This window comes from Condylura cristata, unplaced genomic scaffold, assembly GCF_000260355.1.
Source record: "Condylura cristata isolate star-nosed mole 26May11 unplaced genomic scaffold, ConCri1.0 scaffold00030, whole genome shotgun sequence".
Taxonomy (NCBI): domain Eukaryota; kingdom Metazoa; phylum Chordata; class Mammalia; order Eulipotyphla; family Talpidae; genus Condylura; species Condylura cristata.
Window position 1 is genome coordinate 20,638,706 of NW_004567131.1, and position 16,224 is coordinate 20,654,929.

The 16,224-nt window shown below is 34.8% G+C and overlaps 1 protein-coding gene across 1 annotated transcript in view; it reads right to left on the reverse strand.

The window, feature by feature from the left end:
* Nucleotides 1-6: 6 nt before the first annotated feature.
* HACD1 (3-hydroxyacyl-CoA dehydratase 1) overlaps nt 7-16,224 on the reverse strand; it is a 30,597-nt gene continuing 14,379 nt past the window's right edge. The window contains exons 4-9 of the mRNA XM_004691278.2: nt 7,968-8,085; nt 7,768-7,786; nt 7,605-7,693; nt 5,372-5,493; nt 1,504-1,682; nt 7-945 (exon numbers count right to left, since the gene is read on the reverse strand). Coding sequence (XP_004691335.2) covers nt 863-945; nt 1,504-1,682; nt 5,372-5,493; nt 7,605-7,693; nt 7,768-7,786; nt 7,968-8,085 — 610 coding nt within the window. The 3' untranslated portion in view covers nt 7-862. The remainder of the gene's footprint in view (nt 946-1,503; nt 1,683-5,371; nt 5,494-7,604; nt 7,694-7,767; nt 7,787-7,967; nt 8,086-16,224) is intronic.

Below are 16,224 nucleotides of genomic sequence, written 5' to 3' on the forward strand. Positions count from 1 at the left end.
TTATTTTATTACCTGAGTACAACAAAGGGATTTTCATAACAAGGTTTTGCTACATGATCCACAATATGGAGCAGCCTTTATCAGCTGGAGTTCTGTGTATAAAATTATGATCAGATTCAGTGTTATTTTTGAACAAGTAAGGAAATATAATTATTTTATTCTTTTTAATCCCTTAAAGTCCTTACAGTTGCAAAGCTTATCCTTACGTGATTACTTCAAATAAAAGTAAATTTGTTTGGTGATGACAGTATTTCCAATGGTCAGGGTGTATTTTCAAAGAATATTTTCCAATTGTGACATCTACTTGAGTAATTTTTATGTGGATACTTTATATCAACAATCTTTACCATAATACATCATATCAATGCTTCCAAAAAGAGCTATTTATCAAAAATACTGCCTTATAACTTGAAATAAGTAGATCTTGAGTTCATGAAACACCAATATGTTATTAACAAATCATTATAACTTTGCATTTACTTTCATTTATAAAGAGCACATAAATATCACTGGCAGGTATCATAATGTTAAATCATTAAACTAATTTATAAGTATTGATTTTAAAGGTTTTGAGCACAGTAGCAAAAAAATCACTTAACAAAATTAAGGAAAACTTTTTACCCAGGTAGTTACTTTGGTAACAATCATTATCTACCCAGAAGTTGATAATACTTGTGTAGTTCTTGTAAATTATGAACCTGACACAATGTGAAGACTAATAGTGGCAAATACCTCATCTCTAGTTGTATTTTAAGAAATAATACAATCCACCATGTCATAAAGTTGTTTATTCTTGTTATTAAAACTTGGACTCAAGTAATCCTGGTTATTCTTGAAAAAGCACCTTGTTTGCAGTGATCATTTAATCATCCTTTTCTACAATCACTTCTCCATGAAGCACCTTTCTTCTTTGACGTAACATGTGAAAATAGAGTTGTGGAAACACTTAATTGAAAAAAGAAAAGAAAATGAAGGTTTAAAATGAGTAATGCTTAGAAACTGTTAAATGTAGCAAATGTTGAGAATAAGCACATCCTAACCCATTACCACCCCTCAATATTGCAGAGCTGGAGGTAAGATTACTTATGAAAGCCTACTAATTATCTTAATGCTATAAATTTGGAGGATTTTTTAAACAAACTTAAATTTAGTAAGTTTATTGTATTTTATATACAGATAGATCTATATTTGGACAAATAGCCTAAATGCACAATGATACATGCTTTATTTTTCCTTTAAAAATATAATTACATACTAACCTTTTAAATGAGTTTAAAAATACAATCATTTGCATATTAATATATTTACTTTTTTCTCATAACTAGGAAATAGTCTTTTTTGACCTACTCCTCGATTATTTCAAATTACAAATAAATAGGCAAAGGGAGGTTTTGATGTATTTGTAAGCCATTCTGTCCCCTTGCTTAATAAGCATGTTATGATTTCATTCCCCAAGCTTTCCTATCATATGCTATATCAAAAGATTAGCAAATATATACTTACATGGTATATATGAGGCCATTGTTATAAGAAGAAAATAGTAGTAGTCAAAAGAGACATTGTATTTGTTAGGAAGTCTTACTGAAAACATTCCTGTTTTTTTCACATATGGTAAGGCAGCATATATTGTGAGAAGTTCACCAGCAACTCCGACAGGATATAAGATGATAAAAAAGTTATATCTGCAGAAAGAAAAACCTTGGAGAATTATTTTTCTAGAATAATTAATGGACTTTATACCATGGTTCTTTTGCTATTACAGCTTTTAAACTTAAAAATACTCCTTTCTATTCATATTAACAATAAGCTTACTTAAGGTTTTTTTTCTACTTAAATCATTTACTTCTTGATTTGAGTATCTTTTTTTTCTCACATCAATTCTAATTTCAACACCTTTTTTTTTAACACCTTCTTAATAAAACAAATAAACTGACATTTTAATAATGAAATAAATTCATATATTAAAAAGTGTATCTGTAGTTTTTAATGTATAATAAGATATGTAAGGGTAAGTTTTCTCAAGTAGCAATTATATAGTATATGTCAGGGTTGTAAAGCATTATAAAGGTAATGTCTTTCAAGCATAGAATTACAATTGATGTTTTTTTCCTGTAGTTATTAACTTACTGATCAAATGCTGTTTTTTAAAAGACTAATTATGATCCTAATTTCATATCTTAATCTTATCATTACCAGAGTAGTTCTTTTGAGGGGAAACGCTTTGTGACTACTAACTAAAAGAGACTTACTATTCAGAAAACTGATAATACTACCTAACACATCAATAGCTACCAATGAATGTATTGTATTGTGTAAAACTGCTTTCATCATAAAACAAGACAAATTGTTTCCTGAACTCCCACATTAAAGGAAGAGTTAGCCTGCTTAAAATAGAGCTGAGAAAGCTCTACTCAAAACCCAAAATCACAAAGTGTTCATTTGGACTGTGGCAGGTTGCTAACAGAGTAGGCTGGATGTCGTTTACATCTACAGCTAAAAGAATACTCTCAAGTATCTAGTGGATTCAAGCAGAACAGCCTCAAGGACCCAAGGCAATGATATTTCTCCATTAAATAATGTTTCTCCAAGGCAGCCACTGCATAAGTTACCACAGAAAATTAAGTCTAAGATTTTGAAAAAAGAAAAGCTAGTTGTAGTCATTTTGTTGGCATTAAGAATTTTTAAAAGAAAAGTCAAATTTGACAGTATGGCAGAGTTTTGGAGACAATTATCAAACCACCTTATTTTTTATATACTGCAGGTATTCAAGGATAAGAGATGGGGAAGAGGGACAGAGTTCTTTGCTAAGACAGATTAACTGGTAAAGAAAGACGAATGATCCATTACTGTCCCGTTTATTCCCTTCTGGCCTTGGATATATATTTTGATATCACTATAGTATAACTATTTGTATATCATTCAAATTAATCATTTTCTCTCTCAATTTAAAATTAAACTGTTGAACGTTATATATTTCCTTCTCAAATAAAACATTCAAAATTACTTATTTCTCAATTACTTATTTCTCAACAAAACATTCAAAATTACTTATTTCTTAGGTGATGAGGTGGGGGAGTGAGGATTACTGTTTTATTTTATTTTATTTTTTTTAAAGATTTATTTATTCATTCATACAGAACTGGGGTATAGGCCAGAGATGCAGAAAGTGAGAGGATTCACCAGAGACAGAGTGGGGAGCAGAACAGGCAGATCGATAAAGTACACTGCTGAGGGGAGCAGTGGGTGGGTCAGGAGAGGTCTGCCCCACCATGTGGGTTTCCTCTGGGGCAGGCGGGAATCGAACTCATGCAGAAGTGGCGTAAGCTTCTTAGTACTGTGTTTTAACCTGCTGAGCCACCAGGGAGAGCCCTTATTTTTTAAAGATTTATTTATTTATTCATACAGAAATGGGGTACAGGCCAGAGGTGCAGGAGAAGTGAGAGGATTCACCAGAGACAGAGCAGGGAGCAGAACAGGCAGATAGATGAAGTACACTGCTGAGGGGAGCAGCGGGCAGGTCAGGAGAGGTCTGTCTCACCACGTGGGTCACCTTCAGGGCCAAGGATCGAACTCGCACTGAAGGAGCTGCTGCCAGCTTGCAGTGCTGAGTCCTAACCCACTGCACCACCAGGGAGGGCACAGATTACTGTTTTATAATTGAAAAAAACATTACTCCTAGAATAAGGCATTTAAATACAATGAAAAACGTTTAATGAAATAGGAACAAATTGCATCATATATCTGACTGTATTTGCACTTTAAAAGAGTGCATGTCATAATCTCTCTAAATTTTGAAGCCAGGATGGGAGATTTAACTACCCTTTCATAAAAATAAAGAATGCTTCCTTGAAGACTCTTGTCAACTACAAAAAAATTGTTAAAGGAATGCATCTTTTGAAATGAAAATGTAAATCAATATAAAAATATAACAGCATACAATTACCTATTCTGTGGAGAGGAACACTTCTAACACAAAATCAAAGTACATTCAAGCCATTACAATAGGTTACTTATAAATAAGAACTCATTTCTCAAGTAAAGTGTTATATTTGATAACAAATACTTCAACATTTAAACTAAATACAAATGTTAGTTTAGGATTTTGAATGGGCTGGGCAAATGTATACAGATTGGGATAGTTAAGATTTTTGACATGAAGTATAATCATGATTATGATTAAATGATGCAATGCACTATGTGAAAACATGTATTTTAATATTTGAAAGATTTTATACTACTTTATTCAACTTTTATGCAATTGACAAATAAATAGTAAATTTAACATGCAATGGCAGTTTTGAACTTTTCCAGAAACTAAAGACATGCAAATTATTTCCAAAGGCAGGTAGTAAAGCATTAAAGATTATTCCTTTCTGCAAAAAAAAAAAAAAACAAAAACAAAAACAAAAAACTCATGAATACAGCACTCTAAAAAGAACATGTCATTAATTAGTATTTTTAAGGTGTAAGAAATCCAGAAGGCAGTGGTCATGCAATATGGCTTAATAATCATTCCAGGATTAGAGTTCAATCACATTCCACACCAACAACTTTGGACAAAGCCCAGCCACACAGCATAAGTTTTCTGATATAATAAAACCACCCAAACATATTTAAGTGGTAACTGCAAATTTCTTATGATAGTATGATTAAGTTCAAATTAAAACTTCAAACTATTCTATTATATGCAAAATGGTAAGCCACAAATGTCTAAAAAGAAGTGAAATATTTTTTAAAAGTCTGAAATAATATAGATCATAATTGACTATCCTTGTACAGAGGGGCTAGAAGCAACTTTAAAAGTATTTACCTCCTCTGTGTTGTGTTCATATATTCTATTTTGTATTAGAACACATATAATAATACATGGATTATAAAAACTCTAGAGAAAGTGTTAGATTAGGGGTAGCTGATGCTACTTAAAGACTATCCTAAAACAATTTAGGAATGTGTCAACATATATATCAAAGCTGTATAAAACAAGACTATGGTTTAAAAATTGCTGATAAGAACTCAAGGCAGTATTTATAACAGTAGAGACCAGAAACAATCTCAATTCTAGCAAAAAGGATTAGTTCAGCCAAGTATGAAATGTTGTGTAGCATTAAGAGTTAAGAGCTAGATGTAAATATATTTGTCTATTTCACTCAGGATACATAGTTATTTTGCATTGATTTCACTCTGTATATGTATTATGATTCCTCACTGATCATTGGATTAAGGCTGCAAATTAGAACACTGCTAATATTCAAAACAATAGTATCCTGATGTTGTGGGGCTGAGACACAAATGTTAATTATCTGGTGTTAGCTTAGCACAGAATACACACATGCACAGGACTGTGAGAAGCTAAACTGCAAGACATCGCCACCTGGCCCATTTAATGAAGTATGGCAAATGGTCGAGAAGACTGAATGTGTAGAAGGAATAGCGAGTGATCTCTGTCACAGTCCATGCGACCAGAAAAAGCACCACACTCTCTTCGTTCTGGATCTGCAGGATTACAGAAAAAATCCACAGTGTCGTTTAACCCAGGACTCATTTTTCCATAAAGATATTTTAATGGTTTACTGTGTCTCTATTGTAGTTGGAATGTCTGCGTTAGACAGATGCAAGCCAGAAAATGTTATGCAGTCACCAAATAATTTATCAAAACACACAACTTAAATATGTGCTATACTCAGAGATGACCAACTACTTACTGATTTCTCTCCCTCTCTCACCCTCCACTCAAGCCAATTACTCAACTAGCTCAGGACAGTATCATTCCCTGCAGTCAAGCAGGGGAACAATATGACATCAAATCACACCCATTCTACTGTAGCACTAACTCTCAAGTCAGCTCACTTCTCTTTGGCCCTGGAACTGCTGTTTTATTTCAGGCCTTCTTATCTTGCATCCAGACTACCATAACAGCCAAATAGTCTCTCTTGTCTTTATTCTCTTCTTGGATGGAAGTTTTTCCTTGAAAGCAAAACAAAAAGCCAGTGGACAAAACCCAAATTGAAATGGCTACTCTTGTCATTTAAGAGTTTCACTGGCTAATCAAGACAAAAGAATAAAATCCTACTAGCTGGGTATGAAAGGCAACCTGCTTTATAATCTGAGTTCAGAAATCTCTTGAACTTCATCCACAGTCACTGGAATACCCACCTATTCTGGCAATACTAAACTGCATTATATCTACAACATGTTCCCAACATGTGTCTTTACACATGCTCTCTTTCCAACTAGAGTGCTAACCCCTTCTAATTTCCCAAATCTTTCTTATCTTTTAAGATGTACTTAAAATATCACACCCTCTGTAAAACTTTTCCAAAAACTTCCAATCACTGGAAGCAGTTAACTGGTTCACCTTCCTTATAGTACTGTTGTTATAGTACTTTGTTCATACCCGTAACATTTGCCAATCTATGTTAAAATCTGTCTGGTCAACCTGGGGTATCTATCACTGTACAGCATAAGCATTCCTTCACCCCCTATGACAGTCTAAATCCCTGCACTGTAGTGCAGATTGGGCTCTAATTTTGAAAGCATTAGCATTAATAAAATGAAATAATTATTTGTGCTACTATCTGTTTAATCTATTGTCTACTGTAGGATCTACAAGGGAGGATTCACATTTGTATTATTAATAACCAGATCCCAGCAGCTTGGGTTCTCTGCTCCATTCAAGACTAGCCACTCTGAACTTGCCAATCACTTTTCTTCAGTTCATACTGGCCAAGCTTTCTTTGCCTTTCTTCCTCGTCAGTTGTCAGTCTTGGAGGTATTGGTCCACCTATCAGATTCATTCACTGTCTGGAATAGTCTCTCTTATTCTATTTGCTGGGCCCCTTTTTTTCCAACTATCGGGCATCTGACTAAAATATCTGGCTTGTGCTCACTGCTACCTGTAGAGTAGTCACTGGTTAGGCACCAAATAGACTACGCTAAATGAAAGATACCTGTCAAAAGAACTCAAGTTCAGAGTAGGAAAGGGCCTCTGAGGAATGAAAAGCAGAACCTCTGAGTACTGGAAAGGAGGCCAAACATCTGTCCTCAAGTGCACAAGAGCCACCAAAGGCTGTCAAGAAGGTCAGAGGGGCCCATCTGGGGAATGTTCTGTCAATCGCAAAAGGCTGCATCTTGACCTAGTAAACATGGTGTTTATTTGTCTGCAAGAGGTTAAGCTATTAATTCAATTCAGGTCTGTCTCCTGCCATGCATGCCTCAATAAATAATAATGCTTATTTTCCCCTAAGTTCTTTAACCCTTCTAATGTTTAGTTAGAGCTTTTTTATGGCTGTTTTTAACAACATTCAATGATGAGGAAAAACTGTTTACACTGATAGCTTCAATTTACATAATCAAAGAGAATACACTTAACAGACATCTTTTAGTTAACTATTTGATAGTTTAATTTAATGAATGCTTAATTTTGAAAACAGGAACACATTACAGGGTAGTTCTTTATGAATATAAGATGCAACATTTGCTTGTGTTTCAAAGTCATGATGCTAAAACACTCTATCAGTGTTCAGTGGTTCTGCTTCCAGAAACAGATCAGTGTTAATAGTTTGGTTTCCAATTAATAAAGTAGAAAACAAGTTCATGCCACTTACTGGTTTTATACTGTGAGTGATGAGCCACACCATAAAGATTCTGGAACTCACTTGGACTCCAGTCACAAGAACAGACGTAGGTACAATTCCTAAAAGAGGAAAAACAGTCAGCCATTGTCCTAAAGACATTTATACTGAAAATAGGAATTAAGTAAAAACTCACCAGTTAAACAGTGAACTATCTGTAAACAAAAACAAACAAAATTTACAGATCAGTAGCATTTAACATAGAATCCCTGTCAATATTGATATTAATATCAACATTGATAATATGTAATCAGCAAAATTAGATTGACTTTGCTCAATAGGTAAATTTTTAAATAAATATTACAGCAACAACAAAAAGCATCACTGTAAACTTACCTCAAGCAAGGCAAATGTCTGGAAAAACTTAAGTGTCTTCTGAATATGTTTATATACACCTTTGTGTGTTCCTTTTTCCATATAAAAGCGTACCATGGCAATAGCTAAAACCAACCACCTAGGGTAAATAAGAATATTTTATAAAGTCTTACAACATGAATAATGAATACTGGTCACCCTAAAAAAGAAGTATCTTCATTTATATAATAATAGCATGTATGCTTAACTATGCCCAATTTATTATTGCACTTTTAAAAGCCCACAGGAAAATACAGCAAACATCATTTTTATATTGATATTTCAAGAGGATGAATGGAAACTATTTGAGACAAAATACATACCAACATAAAATAATGTCCATTATATTTCTGGATTCAGCAGATCATCTGAGCGACTGAAAAAATTAGACTTAGGCCCCCAGAATGAGGTTATTATAAGTATCTAACAATTATATAAATAGTTCTTAAGGTAAGAAGCTGTAGATGTGTGTCTACTTCATACAAATATATAGCATATATATATTTGTATCAAATTATAAGTTGAAATCTTTAGTAAAAATCATTATTCAGGCCCTCCCTGGTGGCACAGTGGGTTAAAGCACAGCACTGAGAATCTAAAGCCGCTTACGCATGAGTTCGATCCCCGCCTGCCCTGGAGGTGACCACATGGTGTGGCAGACCTCTCCTGACCCACCCGCTGCTCCCCTCAGCAGTGTACTTCCTCCATCTGCCTGTTCTGCTCCCCACTCTGTCTCTGGTGAAGACTCTCACCGCCCCTGAGCCTCTGGCCTGCACCCCAGTTCTGTATGCACAAATAAATAAATCTTTTAAAAAAATCATTATTCAATATTTCTATAATTTTCACTAAATGAAAAATACCACAGAGAGACACAGAGTTATCAGACATGGAGCTACTTCAAAAGATTGTTTTTTAAAAGGAAGAAATAGCTCCCTCCCTGGTGGCACAACAGGTTAAAGCACAGCACTATGAAGCAATAGCAGCCATTGCAGCACTGAGTTCCATCCCCAGCCAGGGAGGTGACCCACGTGGCGGCAGATTTCTCCTGTCTCGCCCACTGCTCCCCTCAGCAGTGTATTTCAGTACACCTGCCTGTTCTGCCTCCTGTTCTGTACTGGTGAATACTCTCACACCCTCCTCCCCCACACACACACCTCTGTCCTTAAAATAAATAAATAAAAATATAATAAAACGGAAGAAATACACACACCTCTTTTCAACTTACATTTTCACATTAAATATAGATTCTGTTTTACAAGTTAACAGTATTTCAAATACAAACTACCCTGGTGGAGACCAGTTTCCTCACCCAGCCCCTTCATCCCCAAGTCATAGATCAAGTTATCCAGTTTCAATGGCAATTATGAAAGTACTTTTAAGTTTTAAATGTTGTGTCACCTGAACCTTTTTAAATCTTTAGCAACACACCCATGGAAGTGGGTAGGTTTTTAAGTTAGTGGTCTCCAAAGAATCTACTTAATAGCTTGCAAAATCGCTGTCTTTTAATCAAGACACTCATTGAATGAAAAATGGCCTATCGTGAAAAGATTGCTACAAAAACACTACTGACTGAATATGATGAAAATGCAAGCAAGACAGAATCAGGAAACTGGGCAGCATGTCACTTCTGCTTTTGGAACTTCTCCTCAGCACAAATGAGAAAGTTTTTTTGTTTTTTTTTCTGTTTTTGCTCAAAAAAAGTTCACAATTTTATTGATGAATTATTTTATTGTTGGGATAAATTGTTCTTAGAGCAGTGGTTGATTTATCAGATGTGATGAGAAGTCAGGTAAATTTTTGTAACAATCACAAAGGCTTCTAAAACGTAATATAAATTACAATAGAAATGATAAAAAGTATACTTCACAGTGCAAACTATTCTAGACATTGTTCTAAATGCACAGTTAATGTATTAATGCTGTGTCCACACAATCACCCTGTGAAGCACAGACTACTTATCTTGTTTTACTGCTGAGAAAACAAGTAGAAAAGTCTCATGGCTAGGTAGTGGCACTGAGCTCAGTTTATGCTCCCAAACCTCTATGTAGTGTGGTTCGGTTCTAAATAGTGTATACTATGCTTTGGGCTATTGGCTAATCATAATAATTAATGTATCTAAATTATAAGCCCATCTAAAAAGTTATATAGAGAGCTGTTGCTCATATTTTAATAATAGTGTGCTATAAAAAGGTCTGAAGGTCACTGCTTTTGTATGAGACCATCACCATGTTATGACATGAAATCATCCCATCTTTGATTAAATTAATAGTTTAGTTTGAAACAGAACCCCAGAGTTCTCCTAACCCCAGTCTGTTTCATTTTATTGGATTCAATTGGCAGTTTCATCCTGCTTGAGAGCCAAATTGAATTTGTTGCTGGGCTGATCTTAGGCTGTTAATCTGGAGGATGCTGTAGTTATCTTCCAGGCTTAAATGTTATGATTTCGTTATCCTCAACTGTCAAGATCCTCTTACTCTTCTGAAAAGGAAACAAAATTTAATAAGATGTTTTACTTCACATCTTCCGTATACTTGTCCTTTTTTTTTGTCAATCCAGTTCAGATTTTTACAGAAGATAAATTTGTGATATAATTATTGATCTACCAAAAAATTCATCAAAGAATTTGTTAGAAAACAAGTTTTCTTCATTTTTAAATAGCATGATATAAAAATCCATGTATTATAACAAATTTTACTACTGCTCCATAGGTGGCAGTGTTGTACCAACTAGTATAATACCAGTCACTAAGTTTTTTTAAATGAAACAAATTAAGACTCTGAGTCAGAAAGAGCCATAAAAATGCATATGCTAATCTTTCATGTTTTCTAGTAAACATGATCAGAAGCTAATCGAATCAGTGCATGCTTCCTAAATTCACCAGTACAAGGAGTGGAAGCAAAGGCCCTACAGTTAACTAACTTCGAACTTCCTCCATGCATCAATTTAGAAATTGAAAAAAAAAAAAAATCAAAAGCAATTGGAGCTCCTATTATTAGGAATTTTTTTCTGGGATATTCTGTGTTGTTTTAATATGCCAGAGCTATTGTTTAGCCAAATATGAATCCAAAAGATACACCTAATCCTTGATTTTAAAAAAATCTCTTTGGAAAATATATGTTCCCTATATACAACATTTCTTGTTTGTTTCATTTATTTCAACTTCACGGTCAACATTTACGGCTAATCTGGTATCAGGAAATTAGAGTGAAAAAAAAGGCATAATCCTTGCCTCAATGAGCTCTGAAATTACCAAGTGGAGACAACAGAATAGTGCTTCAAGGGATGCATGCCATAACTTAGTGATAAACACAGGGCTTTTTCTTATGTTTTGCCAGTCACAATGGGCTTAAAAAAATCTGTCAAAAGAGTTCTTTCTTCTAGTTGCCTTCTTTTTCCCCTGAGATTTCTGAGACACCTTTTCCTTGAAGAACTTACGTCATCTACACCTTGTCGCCTTCTTTCAAAAAATTTCAATACTGTTCTTTAAATTGAACTTTTTTTGTGATCATCAAACATATACTGAGGTGCAGAGATGGCAGAATGAACTCTATATGCTTATTGCTCAACTTTAATCATAGGCGATCTTATTCTAACCAAATTTCCTTTATTTCTCTTCCCTCATCCTCCTCTCCTTATTATTTTGAATCAAATCTTATACATCTCATAATGATTCATAAATGCTTCATTATGTATCTACTAAACACTTTTAATAAATACAACCATAATATCACTTCCCACATAATAAAATTAACAATTTCTAAAATCATAAGTTACAAATTCCCTCAATTGGTTTATAACTATTTGAAATCATGTTTGAAAGAAGATCTGTAAATTGTAATTAGTTGTGATGTTATCTGTCTTTTTTAATCTATAGGTTTCCCCTCCATCCAACTATCTATCCATCACTCTTTCCATTTATCCATTGCAAACATCCAATGAACTGGGTGTTTCATTTTATCCTTTCCCTTCCTGTATTTCTCTAACCAGATAGCCACATGTCATTTATTGTGGTCTCTGTTCCCTATATTTTCTGTAAGTTGATTGTTCTAGGGGCTTAATCAGATGGATTCACATTCAAGGCAAAGACATAGGTGTGTTGCGTATTACTCTAAGGAACACATAATTTTTGACTACCCCTCTTGTTTGTGAAGTTAACCAAAATTTCTATCCCAACTATACAAAGAACTGTCAAAACTCAGGAAAATCAAGCAATCCCATTTTAAAAAATGGGCAAAATATATGAACAAATACAATAGAAAAGAAGATATATAACTAAGAAGTACATGAAAAGATGCTCAATGTAAGTCACTGGAGAAAGGCAAAAAAACAAAGAGATTACCCAATACATCTATTAGAACATCTGAATTATGACAAGTGATCATACACCTCAGTGTTGCTGAAGTTCTGCAGTACCTGGAACTTTCCTTCATTGTCTACAGGTATATAACATGGTACAACCATGTTTTTGGAAAATGGTTTGGCAGCCTTTAAGAAATCAACCATGTGACTAGCATAAAGACTAGTTATTCCACTTATGGGTATTTACCCAAGAAAAATGAAAGCATGTGTCCCTATAAAGAGTTACACATGAATAATCACTACTTTGTTTACCATAGAGAAAAGTTGGAAGGAACCAAATGTTTACCAAGAGATGAAAGGATAAAAAGTTGTGGTAGATTCATAGAGTGGATCTACCCTCCTCAGCAATAAAATACATGACTGTACTTAACATACTGGGGAATGTCTATGCTTAAACCTTAGGTTGGTGTTCTAATAACACAATATTTGTAATGTATTGTGAAAATACATTAGTTTCTCCTTCTGCAAGAAATTCATTCTTAATTAACCACTGTAATAGGAATTATCATTTTTAAATACCCACTAAGCACTTCATATCCACCACCTATCTATTCTCTAAAATAATCTAGCAACGTAGTTGTGTTGTGCCAATTTTAAAGATGAGAAAATTCAAAGTCCAAGAGGTAAAATAACTTCTCTTAAGTTATCCGGCTAAAAGGAGTGCCATGTAACCTTTAACTAGCACCTTCCTGCATTGTGTATAAGCTAAAATCCAAACATGTCAGCAAGTTAGTAAGGTCACATGCAGAGCCCCAAGATACCTGTCCCTCCTCATTTCACTGCCTCCACTTCAGGACCACTTGTTGATGTGATAGCACATCCACTCTGTCCACCCAATGCATGCTATTTCCATACCCATGCCTATGAAAGCCCACACATCCTTCTATGCTCCATCGAAAGATCTTTCCCAGAAAACATTCTCTGATTCTCCCTACCTGTCAGCACCTCTCTAGAGCCCTTATTTCATTAATTACTCCTTTTATTGAATATATAAATGCCCCTAAGTTATACTTTTTCAAGGACAGAGTCTAAATTATTTATGTCTGGGACAATACAGTTAAAATATAGAGGCTCAAAAGTATTTGTCAAAAAAAAAAGAGAGAGAGAGAAATATGCTTACTTTCTTGGTCAAGAATCTACTATGAACAATTGCTGTGAAAGTTCTCACATCCTTGAAAGGTGTAATTATCTTAGAAATTCATCCTACGCAACTAATTTGATAAAAACCATAAATGCAAAATATCACTAAGGATATTATTTAATCCATTATTGTACATTTATTCTTTATACTCTTTGTGGTCAAAGAGCATATTTATGAAAACCATATAGAGATGCTTGATAGATTAAATGAAAGTAGTATATACAGTAGAGCAGATAATATAACCACAATGTTTTAAATATGAATTCATTCAATAAATATTTGAGTGTTTCACAGAGCTTTCATTCCACAGGAAGACAACAGACAGTAAAGATGAATTAGTAAAATCCATGCTACAATCATATGGCAGTCAGTGAAATGTAGAAAGATTAAGTAAGCAAAGGAGATAAGGCACATTTGTGTGGGGATTGCTCTATGAATAAAGACAGTGAAAGAAAGCCTCTCTGAGAATGGCAATTACTATGAAAATCTGAAGGTTTGAAATACATATGAAAAATAATAACATGATAAATAAAAAGAAAGGTTGTGCAAAAACTGATAGAAGTAATAAATTTTTATACTTATGTAAAAACATTATTTCTTAAATATTATTTTATAATTTCAAAATTATTACAAAAAATGAATACTTCTAGGCCCTCCCTGGTGGTGCAGTGGGTTAAAGCACAGCACTGAGAATCTAAAGCCTCTTCCGCATGAGTTCGATCCCTGCCTGCCCCAGAGGAGATCCACATGGCGAGGCAGACCTCTCCTGACCCGCCCCCTGCTCCCCTCAGCAGTGTACTTCGTCCATCTGCCTGTTCTGTTCCCTGCTCTGTCTCTGGTGAAGCCTCTCACTGCCCCTGAGCCTCTGGCCTATACCCCAGTTCTGTATGCACAAATAAATAAAATCTTTTAAAAAATAAATAAATAAATACTTCTAGGTTGTGTGAAAGCAAGTTAATTGAACAAAAATAAAACTCAGTGAATCCTTCGCTGTCAGCTCCATTAAATGTTTACACTGGTGTCCCACTTTCTACACCACAAAGTATTCAACCTTATTTACTATTCCACAACATCACCCTCAAATTAAATCAAAGACTATATGTGCCAGGCTTTCCTGCATCTCATATCTGTTTTCAGAATTTTGCATTTGAAATACTGATCTCCTAAATATGCAAATCCTATTCCTTCTTCTAACCTAACTGCCTAAGAAAGCCCTTAATAACTTGCAGGATTATTATTCCATTGTGCCCATGCTGTTATTACCCATTGCAGTTATTATTCATTGCATTTACTCATGCCATTAAGCAGAGATGAAAATGATAAGGGAGCTTCTCAATATAGGCAAGACAGATAAGTTTCAGACAGACAGTAATATGCTGAGGGCTGGAAAAAAAGGAATGAAAAAACAAGAACAGAAAAGAAGGAACATTTTATTTTGTTCTAGATTGGATAGGAGACCTAGAAAATGTCAAAGAGGCTGGCTTACTTAGAAATCATGAGAGAAAGAGGAAGATACTCCATAAAGAGTGAACAGCCTTTGGCAATGATGGAAAGAGCTGTGAAAATAAAAATGCATGGTGATTTTAGGGTGAATTTTTGGGCATCATAAGTCAGAGATTTCAAAAGCAATGAAACTGGAAAGAGGAATCAGGGAACATACTGCAAGAGCCTTGAATGACAGACAGTCTAAATCCCTTACATTATGGTGGAGGTACTGGGGAATCACTGAAGGTTTTAAATGAAGTTATGCACTTTTATTTTTAAAAGAGTAACTTGGCCTTAGGGAGAATGGACTGGAAAAGGAATGGACAGCAGATCAGTTCATTAACAGTTGTTCCAAAAATGTCTACCAACTGGATTTGGGGATCACAGAAGATAAATAATCTGTCTCAACTTGTACTGGCCCTAAATGCAGCAGGGCATGGTAAGTACTCAATTTTCCTCTAGTAGTTTTGAATGTATTGGTTTTCTCTTGCAAGATTATAAATTTTAGTAAAGCAGAAAGGCAAAGGAAGTAGGATGTCTCTGACTATCTGGGCTGAACTCCGAGTCTAACACTTGCTGGTTGTGTGATCAGGAGCCAGTTACTTAACCTCCTTGTGCCTCAGTTTCCTAATCTGACCCCCTAATATCATGACCCCCTCAGAGGATTATAGAGGACTAAAAATGAGACTGTACATTTACAGTGACCAACACAGTGCCTGGCAAGTAATCCTAAATACATATTATATTACCTATGAACCATGTCTGGGGTGTGCTAGGGGTGTGATAGGTAGTCAGTATTATGTCAAATCAATTACTAAATCACTATCAATCACGTTAAAATATTAAATTGTCACATTTATGTATTATTTGACAGATTAATATTTCACGAAAATGGGAAAACCCTTCTTAAAAGAAAATGCAATTTAGGAACAGAGCCTCTTTCCAACAGGTTTTGAAAATCAGTTGAAACAGAAGTAACTGAGAGCTCTTTGAAGAGCGATATCAATAGTCATTGTGTAGCCTTAAAGTAATACTGCGGTGGGGTCAGATAGATGCTGGACACCAGTGCCATGCTTCGACTTGGCTGAGTTTTAAAAACATCGTCCCAAGTAAGCTGTTCTTCAGTATACTATTGCTTAAAAAAAAAAAAATCATGGCGACATTAATAGTTAAGAGGACTCAGCCCAAGGACCCGCGGCAGGAGGAAATGCACTTTAGTGGCCAGCCGCCGAGGAAACCAGCGGGGACAGCTCC